Source organism: Halteromyces radiatus (genome assembly GCF_025201355.1).
Source record: "Halteromyces radiatus strain CBS 162.75 chromosome Unknown BX664scaffold_4, whole genome shotgun sequence".
NCBI classification, from domain to species: Eukaryota; Fungi; Mucoromycota; class Mucoromycetes; order Mucorales; family Cunninghamellaceae; genus Halteromyces; species Halteromyces radiatus.
In genome coordinates, this window is record NW_026251690.1 from 3,551,433 (window position 1) to 3,573,733 (window position 22,301).

General features: G+C 31.4%; 9 protein-coding genes across 9 annotated transcripts; 5 read left to right on the plus strand and 4 right to left on the minus strand.

Moving 5' to 3' along the window:
• Positions 1-622: 622 nt before the first annotated feature.
• BX664DRAFT_374094 (uncharacterized protein) lies at positions 623-1,692 on the plus strand (the record flags this gene model as incomplete). Its single annotated transcript, XM_051548692.1, has 6 exons — positions 623-674; positions 749-903; positions 1,004-1,046; positions 1,172-1,230; positions 1,321-1,449; positions 1,516-1,692. 6 exons carry the CDS (start codon positions 623-625, stop codon positions 1,690-1,692), a joined length of 615 nt encoding a protein of 204 aa, XP_051400886.1.
• A 900-nt stretch (positions 1,693-2,592) lies between these two features.
• On the minus strand, positions 2,593-4,294 carry BX664DRAFT_240731 (uncharacterized protein; the record flags this gene model as incomplete). Its single annotated transcript, XM_051540226.1, has 7 exons — positions 2,593-2,883; positions 2,949-3,039; positions 3,116-3,156; positions 3,328-3,385; positions 3,569-3,729; positions 3,834-3,978; positions 4,047-4,294. Coding segments are annotated over 7 exons (1,035 nt in total), but the record flags the coding sequence as incomplete, so codon positions are not given.
• A 59-nt stretch (positions 4,295-4,353) lies between these two features.
• BX664DRAFT_334565 (uncharacterized protein) lies at positions 4,354-5,696 on the minus strand. Its single transcript, XM_051545725.1, has 5 exons — positions 5,284-5,696; positions 5,080-5,189; positions 4,812-5,019; positions 4,586-4,756; positions 4,354-4,512 (listed from the first exon to the last, which is right to left on the minus strand). The coding sequence occupies exons 1-5, from the start codon at positions 5,630-5,632 to the stop codon at positions 4,421-4,423; spliced, it is 930 nt and encodes a 309-aa protein (XP_051400888.1). The 5' UTR covers positions 5,633-5,696; the 3' UTR covers positions 4,354-4,420.
• A 19-nt stretch (positions 5,697-5,715) lies between these two features.
• On the plus strand, positions 5,716-7,189 carry BX664DRAFT_334569 (Maf1 regulator-domain-containing protein). The gene is made up of 6 exons (XM_051545726.1): positions 5,716-6,053; positions 6,109-6,418; positions 6,470-6,571; positions 6,631-6,699; positions 6,789-6,863; positions 7,012-7,189. The coding sequence occupies exons 1-6, from the start codon at positions 5,954-5,956 to the stop codon at positions 7,043-7,045; spliced, it is 690 nt and encodes a 229-aa protein (XP_051400889.1). The 5' UTR covers positions 5,716-5,953; the 3' UTR covers positions 7,046-7,189.
• BX664DRAFT_334570 (uncharacterized protein) lies at positions 7,176-8,350 on the plus strand. The gene is made up of 3 exons (XM_051545727.1): positions 7,176-7,425; positions 7,529-7,544; positions 7,628-8,350. Exons 1-3 carry the CDS (start codon positions 7,304-7,306, stop codon positions 8,114-8,116), a joined length of 627 nt encoding a protein of 208 aa, XP_051400890.1. The 5' UTR covers positions 7,176-7,303; the 3' UTR covers positions 8,117-8,350.
• Positions 8,351-11,151: 2,801 nt separating this feature from the next.
• On the plus strand, positions 11,152-13,775 carry BX664DRAFT_263553 (gamma-tubulin complex component protein; the record flags this gene model as incomplete). The annotated part of the gene is made up of 11 exons (XM_051540772.1): positions 11,152-11,394; positions 11,493-11,697; positions 11,759-11,853; positions 11,940-12,122; positions 12,181-12,271; positions 12,402-12,594; positions 12,676-12,811; positions 12,888-13,092; positions 13,150-13,238; positions 13,294-13,491; positions 13,545-13,775. 11 exons carry the CDS (start codon positions 11,152-11,154, stop codon positions 13,773-13,775), a joined length of 1,869 nt encoding a protein of 622 aa, XP_051400891.1.
• Positions 13,776-14,080: 305 nt separating this feature from the next.
• On the plus strand, positions 14,081-16,379 carry BX664DRAFT_334577 (major facilitator superfamily). Its single transcript, XM_051545728.1, has 8 exons — positions 14,081-14,262; positions 14,326-14,409; positions 14,477-14,541; positions 14,632-14,789; positions 14,862-15,425; positions 15,499-15,790; positions 15,850-15,989; positions 16,064-16,379. Exons 3-8 carry the CDS (start codon positions 14,511-14,513, stop codon positions 16,244-16,246), a joined length of 1,368 nt encoding a protein of 455 aa, XP_051400892.1. The 5' UTR covers positions 14,081-14,262; positions 14,326-14,409; positions 14,477-14,510; the 3' UTR covers positions 16,247-16,379.
• An 895-nt stretch (positions 16,380-17,274) lies between these two features.
• Positions 17,275-18,549, minus strand: BX664DRAFT_281470 (kinase-like domain-containing protein). Its single transcript, XM_051541523.1, has 2 exons — positions 17,994-18,549; positions 17,275-17,911 (listed from the first exon to the last, which is right to left on the minus strand). The coding sequence occupies exons 1-2, from the start codon at positions 18,541-18,543 to the stop codon at positions 17,283-17,285; spliced, it is 1,179 nt and encodes a 392-aa protein (XP_051400893.1). The 5' UTR covers positions 18,544-18,549; the 3' UTR covers positions 17,275-17,282.
• Positions 18,550-20,072: 1,523 nt separating this feature from the next.
• Positions 20,073-21,505, minus strand: BX664DRAFT_334581 (uncharacterized protein). Its single transcript, XM_051545729.1, has 7 exons — positions 21,399-21,505; positions 21,171-21,251; positions 20,934-21,061; positions 20,695-20,820; positions 20,535-20,614; positions 20,380-20,470; positions 20,073-20,299 (listed from the first exon to the last, which is right to left on the minus strand). The coding sequence occupies exons 1-7, from the start codon at positions 21,454-21,456 to the stop codon at positions 20,144-20,146; spliced, it is 720 nt and encodes a 239-aa protein (XP_051400894.1). The 5' UTR covers positions 21,457-21,505; the 3' UTR covers positions 20,073-20,143.
• Between the last annotated feature and the right edge of the window lie 796 nt (positions 21,506-22,301).

Genomic DNA, 22,301 nt, shown 5'->3' on the forward strand with positions numbered 1-22,301 from the left:
CAGATTTTGTCAATAATTCATTGATACTCGATATCGCCTATTCTTCTGTACGGGAAAGTCATATTAGGAAAGATGAAAAAGAACAATACGACACAACAACAAAAATCATTTCAGGTCAAAAGATAAGATGGATCAAATCTTTTCATGATATTCACCTTTCTCCACCTTTATTATCCAAACGGTATCCTTCTACCTACATGTCAAGCAAACGGAAGTGAAGCATATGGAAAAATAAGGTAAAACATGATGGATTTTGATCTGATAAAAGCGAAATAATTTTTTTAATTTAATAAAAAAAAAATAGATGATGATTCTATCCTGATGGACAACAAAATCAAGATCCAAGTTCATTGTTAGGTTCCCTTTTTTGATGATGATGATGATAGTTAGTTAGTTCTTTTTGTGAAGTGAATCAAATATGACAAATAAAAAAGATTATTTTTTTTTTTTTTGTGACGAATAGTAGACGGGCTTTTTTTTTGCATGAAATTGGAATTTATCTTATTCGATTTCTTTCTATCTAGTTTCTTTCTTTTATTTCTTTTCTTTTCCTTCTTTTTTTTAAAAAAACAAAATATTGAATTGATTGATTGATCAATTTCATTATAAAAGTGTTTTGATAATGAGATTTTTCAAATGTGAACGACGATATAGTTCTATCACTGTAGCTATTGGTAAATATTATTTCTTTTTTTTTTTTTTTTCTTGAAAAAAAAGGGTACCTCAACTTATGAATATTCATTTTTAGATCGTTTATCCAATCTGCATGAAATGGAATGGTTTACTCTTCAACATTTGATGGAATCTATAGCGATACAAGATCAAGGACCTAAAGAAGCAGTGGAAGTGATTCAAAAACGATTGAAGAAGGGTACATGTCAACAACAACTTCGTTTGTTAGAGGTCAGTATAATAATATTAGATTTCCTTTTATGATCATTACTATCTTAATAACAACAACAATATCATTATTATTATTCTCATTTATCATTATTATTATTAGGTCTTGAACTACTTGGTGGAAAGGAGTCATCTTCGTGTCTTGCGTAAAGTCATCTTTTTTTTTTTTTTGTTTAGTTTCTTATTACACCCCGAGTTTGATTTTTTTTTTTTTTTGAATGTTTGTTTCCTAACTCCATTTTTTTTTTCTATTTCCTTTTTGTGAGTATAGATCAGGTTATAGTGACTTCAAAGTTAAAGTCAAGATTGAAATGGATCATGAAATCAAAAGTAAGTAATCTCTCTCTCTCTAAAAAAAAAAAAAAAAAAAAAAAAAAGTGTACAAAGATGAACAAACATTATTTTTTTTTGTTTTACTAGACAGATGTCAAAGTCAAAGCTAAATTGTTAGTTATGTTGGAAACATGGGTGGAACAGTACAAGCAAGATGAACCAAAAATAGACAAGTTTTCATCCGCTATTTTGGGTCGAAACCAAGTACAGGAAAAGGTATACACTTTTATACAACTAAAATAACAAATTGTATATTCATTTTTTATATAATTATATTTATAGATATGGTTGTATGCACAACAAAATGGATTCAATCAACATGACTTATCCACTAATGATCAAGGAAAACAAACCGAAAAATCATTGATGGATTTATCTCCACACTTCTTGTATGGTTTTCCTCTGTTTTCCCGCCGTTATCATCATCTTTCCTCTAGTCGACATTCTTACATCTTGTAGCAATAGTGTTAGTATTATCACAGTAGTAGTAGTAGTTGTAGTTGTAGTAACATTAGTATAGAAGAAGTGTGATCCCTTTCTTCATCATCCTTCCTTCCTATTTTAAATTTTTGATACAGTATCCTGTCAAAATAAAAACACATTTCAAAAAGTTAATATCTCCCCCGCCATACGATTGATTGTCATGATGATAATGATATAATGATGATTTATTTGGGAGAAATAAAATAAAATATATACAGGATACCGTAAAAATGGTCAGAATTCAATATATAAAAAAAAAAATCTATCTATCTATTTATTCAACAGCTAATTGTTCTTCAATAGTCTTGCAAAGTTCAATGATTGCAGGGGAATGGATTTGGAGACGACCTTCCAAGAGTTGACTTGATCGATAAAGTAATGTTGTATAAAATTGATGTAGATTCTTGTTATCCTATTTAATAACATAATAAAAAAATAATAATCAAATTTAAAATGAGAATATGTCTTTAACCAGTAAATCAAGTCGAATTCTCTCTCTCTCTTTACCTTATCATTTCGTTTTCCATTCAAAGCACAGGTAGTTGCCCAATCAGTAATATAAGTCACATGTTCATTCGTCAAAGCCATATAATATTTTGGATCATAAAATATTTCAGCCAACATCCAAATAACTTGTTCGTGAGCAGACACATCCCATGCCACCATCTTGACCAAGAATGAATCCATGACGGTATATCGCCATCGTCGATCGACAACACAATCCACCAAATGCTTCTTGACAAGTGCATTGACCAAAGACCTAAAGAAAGCCTTATAGGTATAGATATGCATGATCGTAAGTCCATCTTGCAATTCATTCGTTGTCGAGGAAGGTAAGGATGCTAAGATCAAAGGAAGACCTCGTTGTAATGTGCCAATATCATTTTCATACACTCGATCCAAAAGATAATGAACAAATACTTTGCGAGCCACCTCATTCTTGTTCAGCATTTCTTGAATCAATCGTCCAGCGTTGGGATCCAATTCTACCGACGTATTTGCGTTTTCTTGAATAATCAATTTACATACATTGTTCCAATATCGTCCTTTCAAATCCTTGTCCAGTTTTGGGATCCTAGCATTGTTGGCAACAGCAGTTGGTGCATATTGAGCAAGATTGAGTAATTTGGCATTATAACTGATCAATTCTTCTAAATTTTCAGGAGCCTATCAAAAAAAAAAAAAAAAAAATCCATTAGATTGTACATCAGATAATATTCATTTAGATTTACCTCTTCATCAACACTCTTCCGTAACCATCGTACAATACAAGAGGACAAAAAGTTGGAGATGAGAGGATCCATCAATACCATGGCAAAATCACTAATTAAAAAAAGTTGTAGATATCAATATCAAAGTTCAACCCATTTATCTTTCTTTTTTTTTTTTCCAACTTTACCCATAAAGGGCTGTTCCATTGGTAACATCATCAAAACATTCCTTGATTTTGCTGATAATGGCTTCATCCATATTTTGATTTCGTACGCAAGTATCTAATGACCAGATAAACCTATGACATTTGTCCAGTTCATAAATCTAATCATTTAAGAAAGATAATAATAAAGTTTGAGTGTTTATACCAATTGATATATAAAATATATATAAATTTACCTCTGATACATCTTGGTCATGGAAATTCATCAATATGTCAACTCGTAAGGAACATAAACTTGGATAAGGAGTTGCTTCAAACACTAATCGGATCATCTTCATAAACATCACATAGAGTGTAGGATCGCCACCAATGATCTCCATGACACGTAACATGATTGGATGTGAACGCCTGACGATAGATACGATTAGATAAAAAAAAAAAAAAAAGAATCACCCACTTTCTATCTTTGATGATTACCTTTCTTCAATAACTTCTTGGTAACTATCAGGCTTGAGATTCATGGCTAATAACTGTAAACCTTCGTCGTGGTGATAATCATTCAACATACCAAGCATTTGTTGTTGAAAAAAAGATTCATCTTTCTTCCAAATACGTTTTTTGATATTCAAAGGACAATTCTATGAAAATAAAAAAAGATAAAACGCGTGAATTAGTAACCAATTTGTAGTCGTATGGATTTTCAAAAGAAAACAGAAAATGATACTATTCATCAGGGTATTACTTCAAAGACGGTAAGATCACTTTTTAATTTCTCCAATATGTCGTCCTCAATATGTCGTTCAAATTTATTCAATAATGCCATAGGGATAGGTTGCATTTGTCGAATATGGATATATGGGAAAGTGCGGTCGAAAATGTCATAAAAACTATCAAAAGAATAAAAAAAAAAAGTTAGCATTTGCTTAAAAAAAAAAAAAAAAAGAGAGAGACTTACTCTTCAAGTTGAAAAGAAGAAGAGTTGATTTTGGTAATGACCGCTTTGTTGAGTTGATCTAATATAGCAAGGTGTATTTCAAGTCGTGAATAACCACAAAGATCTAATAGAGGATAAGTAGCATCGATACCGTTCAGATCAAGTCCATACTGTTGTTGAATACTTCGAATGGCATCTATTGGATCTTGTTGTGATAAGATCTCCTTGATTTTGTCATCGGCAGGACCAATAAGAACTTGTCGAGACATAATAGAATGATAAACGGGATTTAAGGAAGAAAAAAAAAAAAAAGGAAAAGGAAAAGGGATGGAGGTTGAAAATAAATAAATTTTATTGGCTTTTGAAAAAGTCACAACTTGAATCCACGGATATGATTATATGATAATAGGTCGAAATAGGATTTGTTGTTGATACAAGTGAATATCATGAAGTAGTTTACAATAAGAAGGTAAAGCTTGTAAATCATCTATATAAAAAAATAAAAAAACTAACTATATTAGTGGATACTATACAGTTTTTTTTTTTTTTTTCACAAATACATTCAGATATGATTTTTCCACTTTGAATATAAAGCAATTCAATATAGTAACGAGATGCATTATTGACCAATTCAAAGTGAATACCTAGTTTTCTATCCTCTTTCAATTCATCACTATTATCCTTGAATAATATCTTATTATTGAGTATCCCTGGTGGATATGATTGATCACCTAATAAAATACCAGTAGAAGTAAAATATTTGTTTTTCAAAATAGATTTACTTACCTCGAAGAAAACGTAGCCATTCATCATACCAAGATTTTTCAATAATATAACTCCAACCAGGTCTATTAAACACGGATAATTCAATCATACGTCGATGATGAAATAAAGAAAAAGTAAGATTAAGGTTTAATGTGAGTGGAGTAGCAAAAGCACGGATGAATGACTGAATCAAGTAATATTCACTTGGAAGTTTATCATTGTTTCCTAACTAATAAAAATCGATTTTGTTAATTTGTATTAATTTTTTTTTTTTTTTTTTTTTTTTTACTTGTCTGTTACAAAAAGTACATTCAATGGAGAAGAGATGATAGGGTGAAATCCGTAAACCAATAGGATGTGAGCATTCAAGTTGAGAATCAATGATATTTTGATTGGTTACTATTTTATAATTTTTTTTTTTTAAAAAAAAAAGATGATTTTCCTTTTAGATCCATGTCATGTTTAACTATATTTTGATTTCTTTTCTCTTTACCAATGGCATCACAATGATAATGCAAACAAATATAACGATAATTGGTATTCATGTTTGAAAGAAATGCTAATGCTTGCTTGTGTGACAAATGTTCAAATAGCGACAAATGGAAATGTGGACAAACTTGATACATTTCCTCTGACAACACCATTTCCTTCCACGTGTTGCAAGGATGTCGATAATATATGTGATGAAGTGTACAAAGATCATGCCAAAAATCATTATTATTATTATAGTGATATAAAAATGATGGATGACATAAAAGAAATTGAATAATAGTATTACTTTTTTCTATATAAGATAAGATGAGAATAAGTATTTCATAAGGTAAGTTTAGTAATAATGTCATGTTTTTTAATAATTAAGTAAGAAAAAGAAGAAAAGATAACCGAAGTTTTATTATATGATCATGCCATTTATACGTATTGGTAGGATATGATTTTGGGAAACTTTTCAACAACAAGGCCTAGGATTTTTTATATTCCGCACATTTTTCACTGCCTTGTCACGCCTTCATCTTTCATCTGACTGGACCAGTTTTACACTTTTACTTTTTTCTTTTTCTTTTTTCCGTTTTCCTTTTTTTTCCCTTTTTCAACCTTAATTTTACACTTCTTCAAGATATATTTCCAAAATTATATCACGCCATATATATATAAACTTTTAATAAATGAAATTTCTACAAGTGGATTCACTGGATGTATTGAATTCAGTATTCGAATGGGAAAGTGCAGAAGCTCAATTAACTGGAAGAATTGAAGCCTATTCCTGTAAGTTTTATATAATATAAAATGAAGTATATATTTATTATTATATTGTTGTTAGGTAAAAGTGCCGGTTCTGATAAGAAACTATTCAAACATATGGAAAATAAATATAATATGGTAATGAGTGGCTCAATATCACCAGATGACCATCTACCGATAATATCACCTTTTGGACGACTAGACGAATCAGCACCACGAAAAACATTCTTTTATCTTTTGGCAACGTTGAACGCGGCTTTTCCTGACAATGACTTTAGCGATGTACGACCGGACCAATTTAGCAAACAACCTGCTGTGGATATGGTTATCAATTCTGTCAATACCACTTTATTCAATCTTGGAAATGATTTTATAGTCAACAAATACAGGTAAGGAACCTTTAAACAACAAAACAATAGTAACACCACTTTTTCTTTTAGAATGTGGGATATTTTGGATGAACTAGTAGAATTGAATGAATGTGATGTATACAGTTATACTGCTGATATTGATGATGATCCAATGGTGGAAGAAGGTTACTTGTAAGTTGAAAGGGATGGTTTATGCATATGATTTATAACTCATCTTTTTTATTCTATAGATGGTCTATGAACTACTTTTTTTTTAATCGGAAATTGAAGCGGATGGTCTTTTTCTCAGTGAATAGCAGGTATTTCTAATAAGTGGATCGTATTCAAAAATAGATTAAAATCTCCCCTCGCCTCTTATTCATTCTTCTTTTACCTTTTTATTGTTTAGAATGAAGGAAGATCAGGATGATGATAATGACGATGATGATGACGCTTATGATAGTATGGATCAAGATGAATCAAGGTAAGAGAAGAAAAAAAAAAAAAAAGAGAAAGAGGGAGAGTCGAATATATCAAAACAAAGACAAGAGAAAAGAAAAAGAAAAGAAAGAAAGGTAAACGCGATATATTGATTATTTTTCTTTCTTTCTTCTTCTTTTTCTTTACTGTAGACATCAAATGGTAATTGGTGATATGGAAGTATGAACAAGGATGATCCCTATTTTTATCTATTATTCTCTCCTTTTTACTCTAAGGTGTCCCCTTTTTGTGCCTGAAAAATTTTTTTTGGGTTCCCGCCTATTTTATTTTATTTATTTTTTCGTGTTTCTTTTTTTTTTTTTTTCTCCCTTTCTTTTCTTTTTCCTTTCTTTCTCCTTATTTTTTTTTTTTCTTTCCCTTACATACCATTACTTTGTATCTTTTTCTCTTTATTACTTATTATACTTGAATAAAAAAAAAACAATGCCTTCTCATTCAACTACAAAAAAGCGTATCTTTAGACGTTTAAAGCAATTTCGCTGCGACGGCTATGGCGATTGCGATATGGTGTTTTCCCGCAGTGAACATTTGGCTCGACATATAAGGTACAAACGAATCAAAAAAAAAAAAAAAAAGATTGAATATAACCCCCCTGTATATATCAACTTATCTCATATTCTTTTTCTTTTTCTTTATTTCATTTTTTAGAAAACATACTGGTGAAGTAAGTGAAAAATTAAAGTATAACCACGATTAATTCATGTTCTCATTACCCCCCTTTTTTTTTCTTCTCTTTATTTATGATAGAAACCTTTCAAATGTGAATATCCATCTTGTACAAAACAATTTAGTCGATTCGACAATATGCGACAACACGCTCAAACTCATCAAAAAACTAAAAACAAGTCTAAACAATCTATTGAAGATAATAGCAACAACGATAAGAATAACTCGACTACAACTAATCTGATTGTACATCCTGTGTCTTTTGAAACTGGTAAACTCGGTAGACCATCAACTCTTCTACTACCTCCAACAGCACCATCCTCCATGGCAACACCTAGATTAGTCAACGATGGAAATGAACCAGTGGAGAAATTCAGTGATATTAGTTATATGACTTGTAACAGCAACAATGAAAGTGGTTTGGTATCACCTGTGTCTATGTCAGGATCCTTTGAAGAACAAGGAAAACAAATAGAATGTGATCAAGACCTTCACCGTTTGACTCAAGACGAATTGGATGCTTTGGATGCCCTGAATCAATTTCGACAATCTCCTCAAGCTATTTGTTGATTATAGAAATAGTTTTTTCTCATCTCTTACCCCTTCCCCTTTTCCTCAATGTCTCTCACACACACACTCTCTCCTTACTTTCAATCATGCCATAGTTTTTTTTTTTTCTTATTACTATTCATTTCATCATCTTGTATTCCTTGTATTTTTTTAATTCATTTGTCCATTTTTTATACTTCTTTTTTTTTTATCATCATTTTGAAAAACTGTACATAAAAATGTTCTTTTTTTTTTACAATAAAATTCTTTTTTTTTTAAAAAAAAAAACTGTGATTCTCTAATGATCATGTTATTTTTTTTTTTATTTTTATTTTGGTTGTCAAGTACCAAAAAAAAAAAAGGGGGTACGTGTAGCTCACGCTTGCGTGTAACGATCATCGGAGATTCCTTTTGGCACCATTCGATTTGTTTCGTTTCTGATATCATGTCCGTAGTTTTTTTTTTTTTTTTACTGCTATTGTATTACTGACCTTGAATTTGTGTCATATCTTTGATCTTTGATCGATAATGATGATGACGAATACAAAGTATGATTTGATTCTTAAATTTATATGCGAACTGTCAAAATAGCTTAAGACTAATCGATTATCATTTACTTGCATTCTAAGCTAGTTTAGTGTTCTTTTTGGAAATGCTGAAACGTTCAAGCGCATTTTTGAGTCACCACATTATAGTCTAGACATAGTTGGTTGCACGAACCTTTTCCCTCGGGATTTCAATTGGTCCATTGGCAGACCTGGCACTGTTTATGCATTGATGATGATTCATTGACTGTAATGGAAAGAGATGATAGGGATGATAGCATTTTAAAATGGCACGAATAGTTATTAATGGAATGATAGTATGTTGGATATCGTCTTCAATAAGGTTGTAGAGATCTTTTTTTTTTTTTTTTTTTTACCAAAGCCATCATCAATATCTTTATTCAATTTTAAGTTGCTCCATAAGTAATAAAGATTAGGCTCAACGACTTTTTCACTGTAATAACATATGGGATAGACATGTACCTCTTTACACTCTTACAACTTACACAAAATTCATCATCATCATATCATATTTATACTGGACATGAATGAAAACATTCTCTTTCAGTTAACTTAAGTAGTCTCATATCATCTAATACCATTTTATTGCTTATCTTGCCACCTAATGTACATCAAAAGATTTCTTCCATTTTTCCAAAAATCGCCTGGCAACCCCCTGGCGATTTATTTTTACAGCCAAAATTTAGCTGAGGAGTTTCAAATTTTTGGCTGTAAAAGGTCCAAATTTTCAAAAAAAAAAAAAAAAAAAAAAAAAAAAAAAAAAAAGAAAAGGTGAATCCTCAATCACCTTTCAAAACCCCATTATTCAAATCTGTAATCATACCGTATAAGCATTATGAAACAAAACATGTATATATTATTAATGGCTCTTTTGTTTTGTTTAATGAATTAAAAAAGGTAACCAGTTCGTAAAAGTCACCAGGATCATAAAGGATAAGAATGTCCTAAAACGTTATCTATCTTTTCATTTGATTTTTACATGTAGATTCATTGTTGATATACATCCAGTGTTAACAACTGGTAGATGAAAATGCTGGAGAGACTATATAGCTGTGCATTTTTGCTTCATCGCGTTGAGCGGACTGTGAAAGTGATTCACGACCACCATTTTGCGCGACCGTTGGCACCTTTTTTTTATTATTTTTCCTTTCATTCTCCTTTATTTTTATTTTTTCTTTGACATTTCTCTTTCTTGAAAAGGATATAGTTATCCTTCTTACCACGTCTTTCTTTTTTCCTCGTTCTTATCTTCATTCATCTCTCTCTCTACATATATTTACACAAGCAAAATGAATGATAACATTAGATATAGTGGAGAAACAACAAGACAAACTTCTTATAGCGATACCACTCGATCTTCCCATTTACCTTCTAGCTCACGTTTATCTACAGGTTCAAGTTATTTTTCATTACGACAACAACAACAACAACAACAACAACAAGAAAATACAATGATGACACCAACATCTTTACTAGAACCACGCGTTGCAAATACACTTCAAAAATTGGTACAGAAACTTGCAGCATCTGGTAATGAAGAGAATGTTAATCCCGTACAGCAAGAACGACAACAACAAGAACTATTGGACCATTGTGCTCAAATTATCTCAAGGTAAAATAATAAAAAAAAAAAAGGAGAAGTCTGAAAGTAGTATATCCAACAAGCATGACTAAATTAAATCTATTTATCATGTCTTAGCCAACCAAAACCAACAGTTTTAGAGGATGAAAACCATGTTGCTAATCTCATTCGGAGAAAACGTAAGTATAGAATAGTATATCTTATTTTTGATCTGTTACAGACTTTTTTTTTTATATTCTTCCGTCCTAGTCATGTCCGCTTCGAAGAATTCTGCCAAAGCTTTGAGATTTGGTCATTTGTATAACAAGTTGGAATCACAGGTAAGTTTTTGAAATCAAGGTCACCAGCAAGTTACCGTTTTTTTTTTTATATCAATAAGTATTAAATACTTTTCTTTCCTTTATTTCAATCTTTTTTTTTTAGCAAGTGTTACAAAACAAATGGTCTGTACTCTATCTATTGCACCTACTCAGTGACCAAAAAGATGCTCCTACAAGCTCAGTGGTAAATAAAAATAAAAAAAAAAGGATGATCATGATGGGAATAATTGGGCTCATCTTTTTCTTTTTCTTTTTAATGGAATATAATATGGCTAGCGTGATTCAAATCAATTTTTATCCTCTGGTATTCATTCTATTTCAACACAACCATCACCACCAATACGATCTCGAGATACGGCTAGTAGTTTCCAGCAGGAATCACCACGGATACGACGACGATTAACGCGGGACAATCATCATCATGCATCTAGTTCCACCACTACCTCCTCGGCATCTTCAACGACTTCAGAGCACATAATGAAAGAAAGAACATTACCAGCTTCGATTCAATTAGCACATGCACGAAAACAATATGAACGTCAGCAACAACAACAGAGACAATTATCCGGCATTCAAGATGATAATGTTATGATCACAGTTCCTGAGGCATTACTATTACGCGATTTGATCTATATATTCCAAGGTATTGATGGACAATATATCACGTTTGATTCTGCTAGCAATGAATATGTATTGGATTCTCAAGTGACAATCCCAAAACCAACTCAGGATCTGGTATATCGCTTGACTGAATTAGGATGGCTTTATCAACGTATACAAGCATTCATCAATATTCATTTTGATCAATTGTCTATGGGTTTAGTGGGTCAGGTATAGTTATTATTATTGTTATTATTAAATCTTTACAACTGGAATATACAATATAGTAATTGATAAATTTTTTTGTTCTATTTTTATTTACTGTATAGTCTTTTTGTTCTGCTTTACAATCGGAACTGATGGAATATTACAAACTCATTGCTATTTTGGAAGCCCAGATTGAAAAACAACAATTACCAGATCAAGATTTTATCCCTACTGAGCAATCTCTAACTCTCAAACGATTATTGGTTTGGACCCAAGAAAGTTTACAAAGGTTAAAATTAATGAGTGTATTGGTGGATATGGGGCAAGGTAAGAAATAAAAAAAAAAAAAAAGAAACCGTTGATAATTTATTTTTCTTTTATTCAATAGATCAAAAAGGTGGTGCTTTGGTATCCACCATGCATAGTTATACCAACCATGGAGACCCATTTTTCAAGCAATATATCAGTGATATGCTACAAGAGGTAAATAAATAAATAAATAATATCAAGACAAGGGAAATCAAATGAAAATTCATTAACCACTATGTAATCACCTTTTTTTTTTTTAGGTATCAAAACCATTTTATGAAATGCTCAAGCGATGGATTTCTGAAGGTGAGCTGGATGATCCTTATGGTGAATTCTTTGTGGCAACAGACCCAACAGTATCAGAAGAAGAATTATGGCAGAGGAAATATTCAATTCGTGAAGATATGTTACCATCCTTCATCTCGGCAGAATTGGCGCAAAAGGTAATTCATTGGTTTAGACCTGAAATTATCAACTCAACTGCATCACTTTACATATTAGATCTTCTCTATTGGCAAATCACTCAACTTTATTCGCTATAGTTGTCATGATGAAACTTTGGTGGAAAAGTATTATGCTGAGAGTTCGACAAGTTTACGTAAGTCATAACATACAATCTTTGAAATGATATCTTACTTTTAAAGTAAATCTGACTCGATATGTTTATTTTTTTCATTCTTTTTTTTTGTGTGTGTGTGTGTGTTTTTTTCTTTGGGTTATAGCACTTCATACTTTTCAATATGGCGATATTCAAGGAATCGAACGATGTGTTGATATGATGTATTTGGAAACCAGTCATCAATTACTTACTCTATTAAAGGAAAAGTACAAATTAATGGATCATCTACGAGCTTTGAAACGATACTTATTACTTGGACAAGGTGATTTTATTCAATATTTGATGATGACTCTTGGGTAAAATGACAAAAAAAAAAAAAAGAAAAAAAGAAAAGAAGAATAGGAATTGAGTTTTTTTTTTTTTTTTTAATGAATTAGACCTGCTTTGAATCGACCTGCTACGACATTATTTCGACATAATCTTACTGGTGTATTGGAAACGGCTATACGGGCTTCCAATGCACAATTTGATGATCCTGTTATTTTAAATCGACTGGATGTTCGATTATTGGAGGTAAAATGAAAAAAAAGAAGAAAAAAAATGGAATAGAATATTCAGTTCATTGTCTTTCCTCTTTCTTTTGATATAGATATCCTCACAAGATTTAGGTTGGGATGTATTTACTTTGGATTATCGTGTGGACTCTCCTATCAACACTGTATTCAGTCCTCAAGCTATGAACCAATACTTACGTATCTTCAACTTTTTATGGAGATTGAAAAGAGTAGAATATACTTTGACAGCAGCTTGGCGTCGATGGGGAACAGCAAGTCGTACATTTGCAAAGATAACCGGTAAGATTCATATTAACAAAATGTATATGTTTATTTATTTATTTATTTATTTTATAGAACTCTCACAAGATCTTCATGAAGCTCAATTAGTGATTGCAAGAATGATTCACTTTATTTATCAACTACAGCATTATTATTTGTTTGAAGTAAGAGAAAATAAAAATGAATGATCATAATCTCATCTATTTTTCATTTATTTAGGTGTTAGAATGTTCATGGGAAAAACTAGAAACAAAGATCAATACAAAAAGCATTGATTTAGATTCGGTGATTGAAGCTCATTCTCAATATTTGATGGAAATTGCGCACAAGGGCTTTTTGGCAAGCACGAAAAATCCACCATTATCTTTACATTTGAACTCTATATTTGATGTGATTCTGACTTACAAATCTATTTTGGTAAGGAGATAAGGAGATAGAACAACATATACTAATTTATACATATATTATAGGATCATCTTTATGCATATGGAACCTCAGCATTATCAAAACATCGATCTGGTGATATGATGGAAAAGAATGAAAAATTGAATCAAATTAGATCTAGTTTGAATGATGTATCAGGCAATTTCAAAGTAAGAATTTTGAAAAAGATGTGTATGGAACTAACTTTATCTTATCTTTTAGACTTTAGTACAAGATTTTTTGAAAGCTTCTCAAGATTTAGGATACAAGATTATTAAATAAAAATATGAATAGTGGTATTATCCAATTTTTTTTTTTTTTAATATATAACAAGTGTTTGGAAAATGCTTCTGTACGTTACACAACGATAAAGAGAACCAAGTGAACTGTTTCTTTCAAAATGGAGTTTACTGTTTTAGGGAAATAATGGGCGAGTATGTTGTATCGTTTTTGCCCACCTCCTCCTTTGTCCAGTCTTTCGGCGTTAAAGCTATTAAAATCCGCTTCCTCGGTCCATTTTTTTTTCCTTCTTTTCTTTTTTTTTTTTTTTTTTTTTTTTTTTTTTTTTTTGGTGACAATGGTAGTGACAAATAATGAAAGGACTGGATTAATTTCTTCTGATCAACAGAAACAACAAGGTTACAAAGCAGTCAATGATTCACCTCAAGTGATAACTTCTGACCCTTCACCATTACCTGAAAATTCTCATGATAAGCTTATAGCTAGAAAATTGAATGGTGTGCATCTTTTTGCTATACTTATAGGGTAAATTCTCTATAGTAAGGTCTCTTTCTTTTTTTCTTTTCTAATCTTCTTTTTTTTTAATAGGTTGTGGGTGGGTGTATTCTTGGCTTCCTTGGACAGTAGTATTGTTGCCACTGTTTTTCCTCAAATTGGTACAGAATTTCATAGGTAAAGAAAAAAAAAAAAAAAGAGTATTGGTATTATTTGGAAATTCACTTTTTTTATCTTTGAAAAGATCAAACGAAGTTGTATGGGTAGCCACTTCTTACATGTTAAGTTATACTGCGTTACAGCCTTTATGTAAGTATATAGATATATGCATATAGATATATGAAAAGAAAGAATAACTCATATTTTATATGTATTCCTTTTTTTTTTTTTTTTTTTTAGATGGACGATTGTCAGATGCTTTTGGACGTAGAACAATTTATCAGTTTTCTGTTATTGTCTTTACTTTTGGATCTCTTTTTTGTGGAATGGCAACGAATCTATGGACATTGGTAGCGGCAAGAACTGTGGCTGGTATTGGTGGTGGTGGTTTGAACATTGTAAGTTTTTATTTATATATATATTATTATTATTGGGATAAGAATTTTTTTTTTCTAATTGATCCCTTTTAGATGTCATCAGTGGTAACTAGTGATTTGGTCCCTTTACGTGAAAGAGGTAAATATCAAGGTTATGCAAATCTTTGGTTTGGTACTGGTGCTCTTTTAGGTGCTCCATTAGGTGGATGGTTGACAGATACTGTGGGCTGGCGCGTTTGTTTTTATCTCAATTTACCACCCTTACTTATCTCTCTCTATGTGGGTACATTTAAATTGACCAATTACAATATAAAGGAACAAGAAATGGAAGGCACAACAACAACGACTATGGATAGAGTCAAGAAAATAGATTATGCTGGTGCTGTGCTACTTGTTGCTTCTATCTTGGCTTTTATGGTGGCAACTTCTTTGGGTGGCAATTCTCGTCCTTGGACTGATCCTCTAGTGGTGGCCTTACTCGTGGTTTTTGTGGTATTGATCCTATTCTTTATCGTAGTAGAAAAAAATTATGCAGAATTACCTCTGGTACCTTGGTATGTTATCACTGCTCGAACCCCTTTAGCATGCTCCGTATCAATTTTTTGTAGTATCATCAGCTCCTTTTCTAGTACTTTTCTTGTCCCTCTTTTCTTCCAGGTAAGGAAAAAAAAAAAAAAAAGGGAAAAGTTTTGATGTATTGACTTTCTTTTTTTTTTTTTGACTATGATAGGCGCTACTAGGATATTCTCCTTCTGAATCTGGTATCATGTTCTTACCCAAAGTAATCAGTGGATCTATGGGTTCTTTATATGCTGGTATGCACATGAGCCGTACTGGTGAATATAGAAAATATATGATCGTCAATGCTGGACTTCAATTTGTGTCATCGGTTTGTTACTGGTGTTGGAATGCTGGCACTCCTACGTATTTGATGTATCCTGTTCTGTTTATCGATGGTTTCTCTATTGGATCCAATATTACAGCATGTTTGATTGCTCTACTTTCATGTGTCGAAGCGAAAGGTAAGGATGATTATACATAAAAACTATTCTTTCTTTTATTTATTTATTTTATTTGGTAGATATTGCCACCATTACTTCTATCTCATACCTTTTCCGAACTACTGGTAGTGTGATTGGTGTTTGTGCATCTCAAGCTATCTTTCAAGGTGTAGTGAAAAATATTCTTACTAAAGAAATCACTGGTCCTGACGCAGAAGAGGTAATTTCTCAAAAACGAAAAAAAAAAGGTGAGTATGATTTGTTTTAATACTTCTCTTTTTCCCCATTCAATAGATCATTGATATTGCCCGAAAATCCATGATGCAAATACGACAATTGTTGCCTTCATCTGTTCTCGGTATCGTATTGAAGAGTTATGAACAAGCCATTCAATATGCATTCTTCTTCTGTGCAGTGTTTGCATTCATTGGATTTGTCTGTACTTTTTTTGTTCAACAACATTCCCTCAAGAAATAGAAATCATTGATTTGATTCTACCCTCCCCCCCCGTCTTCCTCGTAGTTTAGTTCTGATATATATATATATACTTTTTTTTTGTATTTGTAAACCTTATTTATTTATTCAATAAAGATAATGATTTTATACAACATGAAATGTGCATATAAATCTAAAAAAAAAAAAAAAAAAAAAAAAAAAAAAAACCTGATCGTCCCCTATCGAGATTTCCTAGTCTCCCGAAGAACGAAGGAAATATGTACACATGGCAAAACTATCACACATGGTAAGGAGCGAGGGACAATTAGAAGAAATGACACGCTATTTGCCCCAGAGGTGTTGCATTAAGCTTTTCAGGGTCAATCTTCTCCTCTTGTACAAAAAAAAAAAAAAAAAAAAAAAAAAAAAAAAAGAAACAACGTTGTCAACCGAAGAATATTAGTTTTGCCTATTGTCTTTTATAAAAAAAAAAGAAAAGAAAAATAATAGTTGGATGAATAAGAACAGAAATGAACAAGTTAGGATGATGGATGAATACATCTTGTGTTTATTTAAAAGAGTAATGTCAAAAAAAAAAAAAAATTGTTCACAAATGACGATTGTTAATAGAAAAATGGAGATCATTTTTTTATTATTATTATTTGATGTATATCTAGCAAAAATCTATAATCTATATCTGTATAAAAGGGAGCGGGCGAGAGAGAGAGAGAGAGAGAGGGAGAAAGAGAGAAGAATAGGGAGTGGCGAATATAGTGTAAAAAGGATATCTATAGTAAAGGGCATACAAAGTCTATATATCAAATGTAATAATGTAAAAGTAATTCTAAATAACGTATAAATGTTGTGTATATGGTAATTCTGTATAATGATCTAATAATAATAACGACAATAATAATAATAATACTAATAATTCTAGTAATAATATGACAATAGTAATAGTTGTAATAAGTGATTGAATGAGAGTAATAAAATGAGAGGAAAGGAAAATGAGAGGAGAAAGGGAAAGGACCAGAAGGGAAAAAAAAAAAAAAAAAAAAAAAAAAAAAGATGTTTGAATTTAGATCATGGTTTGGTAAGCAGAAGAGGCTTGAATCAAATCGACAAGAGCATCATGAGAAAGCTTGTTTGAGGTAGCACTTGAGACCGACAAAGGGGGTGTAGAAGGACAACCCAAAGAGGAGACAGAGGAAGAACTGGAAGAGGTAGAACAGGAAGTAGAAGGGATACGTAAAGGAGTAAGAAGGGTGGCAAAATCATTGGTATAATCAAGAATGGATTGTTGTACGGACTTGGTAGGTTGCATTGTCTTGTTGTTTCTATGATGATGACATGTTGGACGTGTTGCTGGTGAAAAGGTCATGTAGGGTTGATCACGTAAGAAGGTACGACATTCCATAATTCGCCATTTCAATTCTGGTAGAGAAATACGATGAGCAGGTTCCAAACAAAAAATGCGTTGTAAAATAAAATCTAGTTCACTTGAGATGGAAGGAAGAATCGTGGTGAAAAAAGATTCTTTTTGCTTGGTGTAAGCTGCAAAAGTAGTATCATCCATATGAGCTTGTCTCCAAGGGTTGCGACCAGTTACCAAATTGATCAAGATCACACCAAGACTCCAAATATCATTCTGTTGTGTTCCATAACCTTTGATCTTCTTGTTGTTTTTTACCAAACCGGACTGACATTCTATCATCATTATTTGAAAATAAATAAAATATAATTGAATATATAATCTTTTTTTTTTATTTTATGTCAATTCAAAACTTACCAGGAGAAAAATAAAAAGTAGACCCACAACCAAATTCAGAGGAGACAATTTGATTAGTAGCCAAACCAAAATCAGCCAATTTGACCTTGAGATCATCAAATAATAAGATATTTTCCGGCTTAAGATCACGATGACTGATACCATGTTGATGACAATGTTGAACAGCATCCAAAAGTTGTAAAAAAATATGTCGAATCTTTTGATTGTTCCCCACAATACCTTGAGTACCTTGAGTAATAGCAGAAAAAAGATCACCACCAGTTGCATACTCCATCACAATAAATACACGACCAGATTCCTTGATCACTTTCTTGATAGATAATATATTTTCATGATGAGCTACATGTGCATGTAATTGGATTTCTGTTTTAGATAAACGATTATATTCAGCCAATAACTTGACAGCCAATACCCTGTTTGTAAGTTCACATCGAGCAAGATAGACTACACCATAAGCACCAATACCAAGGATGGAACAAAGACGAATAGTATTATTGTCAATGGTTTTATTAAGGAAGGATGTTGGGTTAATAATAGGATGTGAAGTCATTAGAATTAAAAAAAAAAATAGATAAAATAAGAAAATGAAGAAAAAAAAATAAAGAAGGAAAGAAAGAGGAATGAAAAAAAAATTCATCTTTTTATACCTATACGGTGTTTGAAATGATTCCCTTTTCTCGCATAATCCTCATGGCCACACAAATCAAAGCTGCCATGTTTTTTTTTCCCTTTGATTATAGGAGACAATTTACTTACAAGTAAAGAAGGACGGTCCGTGTACTTGCATCCTTATTTGTTCCATTTTATCCTTGTCTCCATATATAGAAAACTGCCACTTTTGTTTTAGTTTGATACTTTGAAAAAGAACCCTTTCTCTCCCCTTATCTGCCTCTCCAGCACTATTGATGGTCAATGATACTGGTGGTGGTGGTGGTGGTGACAGGGTGATATAGGGTGACAGGGTAATAAAGTAAAAAAAAAAAAAAAAAAAAAAAAAAAAAAAAAAAAAAGAGAGAGAGAGAAAGAAAAAAAAAACCTGCAAATACCTGTGATGATTGAATTTCTCCTTTTTTCAGATGATGAGTCTTCTTCTCCTTTAGTAACTGAATCCCCTAACAATCGTACTAGAATAATGATGATTCTTCTTTTTTTTTTTTTTTTTTTTGTGATTCAATGGATTATGCACAAATAGACATAAACAAGTTTTATGATTAAATTCAAAGATAAGGTTAAAATATTAGAGTATCTTTATCATCATCCAGGAACAAACATCATTTTCTTTTTAAAGTAATTTTGGATCTCCTTTCCCAATCATTGTACTCCTATTTTATCCATTTATGACTGTTAAGATGGATATGTCCCTCCTAGATGATGATACCCTTTTTTTTTTTTTTTTTGAATGAGGAGTACAAATGTAAGAACAAAGACAAGGGGGTGTTCTAGTCTGTTTAGTTGACTTCTTTGTGATAACGTGGTCGCACTTACTTTTTGTTATTTTAACATTCTCATTCGTCATTTCTGTTTCACTATTATATATCATCGATATATGTCACACTTTTTATAGTAAACATGCCGCAGAAACGAATCGGATTCATTTATTTTATTAAAAAAAAAAAAAAAAAAAAAAAAAACAAGATCTACAGCACATGAATTATTTTACTTGATCCATCCAAAAAAAATAGAGAAGAATCAATGTTTTTTTATTAGTTCCCCCCCCCCCTCTTATATCAGAATCACAATAAAAAGAAAGAATGATAATGTCAAAACTTTGATGACAATCCTTTCTTATTTCCTTTCTGCGATCACATATAATACCAATTGGTGGGAACTAACTAACTATAGGAGTAACTCATTTATCGTTCGATTATAAGATTATATATTATTATTATTATTATTATTTTCTACAAAGTCAAAAAAAAAAGAAAGGAGATTTCAATAAAATTAAGAAATCACAAACTCTAATCTAATTAACAAACAAAATAATAATCTACAGATATAAATATATAAACTTTTATTTCAATAGTTAAATAAATAATAAAAAAGAGAGAGAGAATCATTGTATATACTAAATGCTATATGTAAAAAAAAAAAGTCGATCTTCATGACATCCAAGTTACCCTAGTTTTTTTTTTATTGTTCAGATCCAAATTTTACTTGCGAGAAGCATTGGTACGCTTTTTGGCACGAGGGGATTGTTTGGGGCTATCCTTGAGATGATGTTCAGGAATCCAAGATTCATCCAATACCATTTGTCCCTTTTCATCACGATGAGCAGCGCGGACAGTAGGTTCATTAGCAGCCTTGGTCTAAGATTAATAATAATACAAACAATCAACATTCATCCTGCCTTTTTTTTTTATTATTATTATTATCATTTAAAACTTACAGGGGTCTTTTTGGAACTGCCAAAGAAAGCTTCACGAACAACATATAATACACCAGCAGCACCAGCAGCCAAAATTGCATAAAGGAAGAGCCTATAAATCAGTATAGATAAGTATACCGATAATATATCGTTCCTGACAAAAATGATTCACTTACAATTGGGCATCTAACAAGGAAGATTCGGGATCAGTCACAGTAATGGCACCGCTATAGCCAACCAAACGAATAAGTTTTTCCTAATAATCATAAAAGAAAGAAATGAACTCCTTTGTTGACCTTTTTCATCCACCCTTAAAACCTTTTTTGTATCACTTACATCCGCCACCAAGTCAACATAGACGGTCAGACCGAGTTCTCCAGGAGCAAATTCAGAATAGAATTCATAAGGGACTTCCAAAGTTGCTTGAGAAGGAAGACGAGTATCATATCGAAGAGCAGTCAACTATATATAAATATATATTATAATTAGTCTACCAATTGAATATTGTATTTCCCTATTACCATCATCCTTTGTTACTCTTTTCTTTTCCTTTTCTATGTATCTATCCAACTTACGTTACGAATAATCTTGGATTCATCATCAACTAGAGTCACTTTACCAGACACAGCAATAATAGAGGCATCCACTGAATCCTTGTTAGTCATAGACAATACAACACCATTCTTTTGACCATTGACAATCACTATATAGTAAGAAAAAGAAAAAAAAAAAAAAAAGTCAAATGAACAACACGAGTTTATTTATTATTGTTATTATTATTATTATTATTTGGATCACAAACTAGTACTTACAACCAAAAGGATTATCAGGGAATTGAGCCACTACTTCAATATTGAGAGTATCTTTGGTGCTGGTAGTTTCATCAGCAAACACTATAGAGTGGAAATAAACAAGTCAGTTTTAAATGTCATTTCTGTACATAAGATATTTCGGGTTGTTCCTAGTCATCATTCCGAGAAAAAAAAAAAGAAACCACCATTTCCATCATATCTAATCCATAAATATATAAAGAATCTTACCCAAGACAGTTGTCAAAAGTAATAAAAAGAACGTCCAGAAAGAAGCAAGTTTGGCCATGATATAACTTCCTTTTTTTTAAAAAAAAAGATTTAGAAAGGGAAAGAACAGCGGTGACAAAAAAAAAAAAAAAAACAAAATTCCTTTGATATTTGTATATAGTGCGTTGCTCAATATCATTGGCTACAGGCCACAGTGACACGAACGCGACCAAAAAAGGAAAGTCTGATCCCTATTTTCAAGAAAAAGTTTATTTTATCCCAACATTGTTAATTCACTTTGAACAAAAATCAAAAAAAAAAATCAAAAAAAAGAGAAGATAATAATAAATACATTACTATCAGTTGTTGTTAAATATTAGTAATGGTTCTAAAATATATATTATCATCATCATTAGTAAAAAAAAAAAAAAAAATAAGAAATAAAAAGAATACAGTCATATATTCTATTCTAATGATATCGATACCAAGCAATAATGATTGATTGATGATATACAGTAGTATTGATAAGAATTCATGATGATTCTTCTTTCGATGATTTTCAATATGAATAGATTTGATTGATTTGATTGATACTTGGGTTTCTTTCCATAAGTGGTATTTCAATAATATTCCATAAAAGGCACCGTTCTCTGGGAATTAAAAAAAAAAAAAAGTAACCTTGCTATTGGTGGAGAAAGAAAGAATAGAACTGTGAGGTTATACTTGTGGTTTTAGTTTCATCGCTACTGTAATAAGATAGAATTCCTGTTATCAAAGGAACTATGCATGGATTATATTTAGTTTTCTCATTAGCAAAAAGTCATCAGACTATAATCTAGTATTATACAAGTAAAATAAGATTTTTTACTCAAACGAAGGAGTAGGTGCTGTGTTTTAATAGGTCATGATGCATTTTTGGGGTCG

Bases quoted from the DNA above. Each gene is read 5' to 3' on its own strand.
- BX664DRAFT_281470 (XM_051541523.1), bottom strand. From the start codon at position 18,543: ATGACTTCACATCCTATTATTAACCCAACATCCTTCCTTAATAAAACC. The intron at 17,912-17,993 runs GTAAGTTTTGAA...TAATGATGATAG, and splicing joins TACTTTTTATTTTTCTCCTG to AATGTCAGTCCGGTTTGGTA.
- BX664DRAFT_334569 (XM_051545726.1), top strand. From the start codon at position 5,954: ATGAAATTTCTACAAGTGGATTCACTGGATGTATTGAATTCAGTATTC. The intron at 6,054-6,108 runs GTAAGTTTTATA...TATTGTTGTTAG, and splicing joins AAGAATTGAAGCCTATTCCT to GTAAAAGTGCCGGTTCTGAT. The intron at 6,419-6,469 runs GTAAGGAACCTT...TTTTTCTTTTAG, and splicing joins TTTATAGTCAACAAATACAG to AATGTGGGATATTTTGGATG.
- BX664DRAFT_334577 (XM_051545728.1), top strand. From the start codon at position 14,511: ATGTTAAGTTATACTGCGTTACAGCCTTTAT. The intron at 14,542-14,631 runs GTAAGTATATAG...TTTTTTTTTTAG, and splicing joins TACTGCGTTACAGCCTTTAT to ATGGACGATTGTCAGATGCT. The intron at 15,990-16,063 runs GTAATTTCTCAA...CCCATTCAATAG, and splicing joins CTGGTCCTGACGCAGAAGAG to ATCATTGATATTGCCCGAAA.
- BX664DRAFT_334581 (XM_051545729.1), bottom strand. From the start codon at position 21,456: ATGGCCAAACTTGCTTCTTTCTGGACGTTCTTTTTATTACTTTTGACA. The intron at 21,252-21,398 runs GTAAGATTCTTT...TCCACTCTATAG, and splicing joins ACTTTTGACAACTGTCTTGG to TGTTTGCTGATGAAACTACC. The intron at 20,471-20,534 runs GTAAGTGAATCA...ACTGATTTATAG, and splicing joins TCCTTGTTAGATGCCCAATT to GCTCTTCCTTTATGCAATTT.
- BX664DRAFT_334565 (XM_051545725.1), bottom strand. From the start codon at position 5,632: ATGACATTATTACTAAACTTACCTTATGAAATACTTATTCTCATCTTA. The intron at 5,190-5,283 runs GTAAAGAGAAAA...ATTATAAAATAG, and splicing joins TTATCATTGTGATGCCATTG to TAACCAATCAAAATATCATT. The intron at 5,020-5,079 runs GTAAAAAAAAAA...GATTTTTATTAG, and splicing joins GTACTTTTTGTAACAGACAA to TTAGGAAACAATGATAAACT.
- BX664DRAFT_334570 (XM_051545727.1), top strand. From the start codon at position 7,304: ATGCCTTCTCATTCAACTACAAAAAAGCGTATCTTTAGACGTTTAAAG.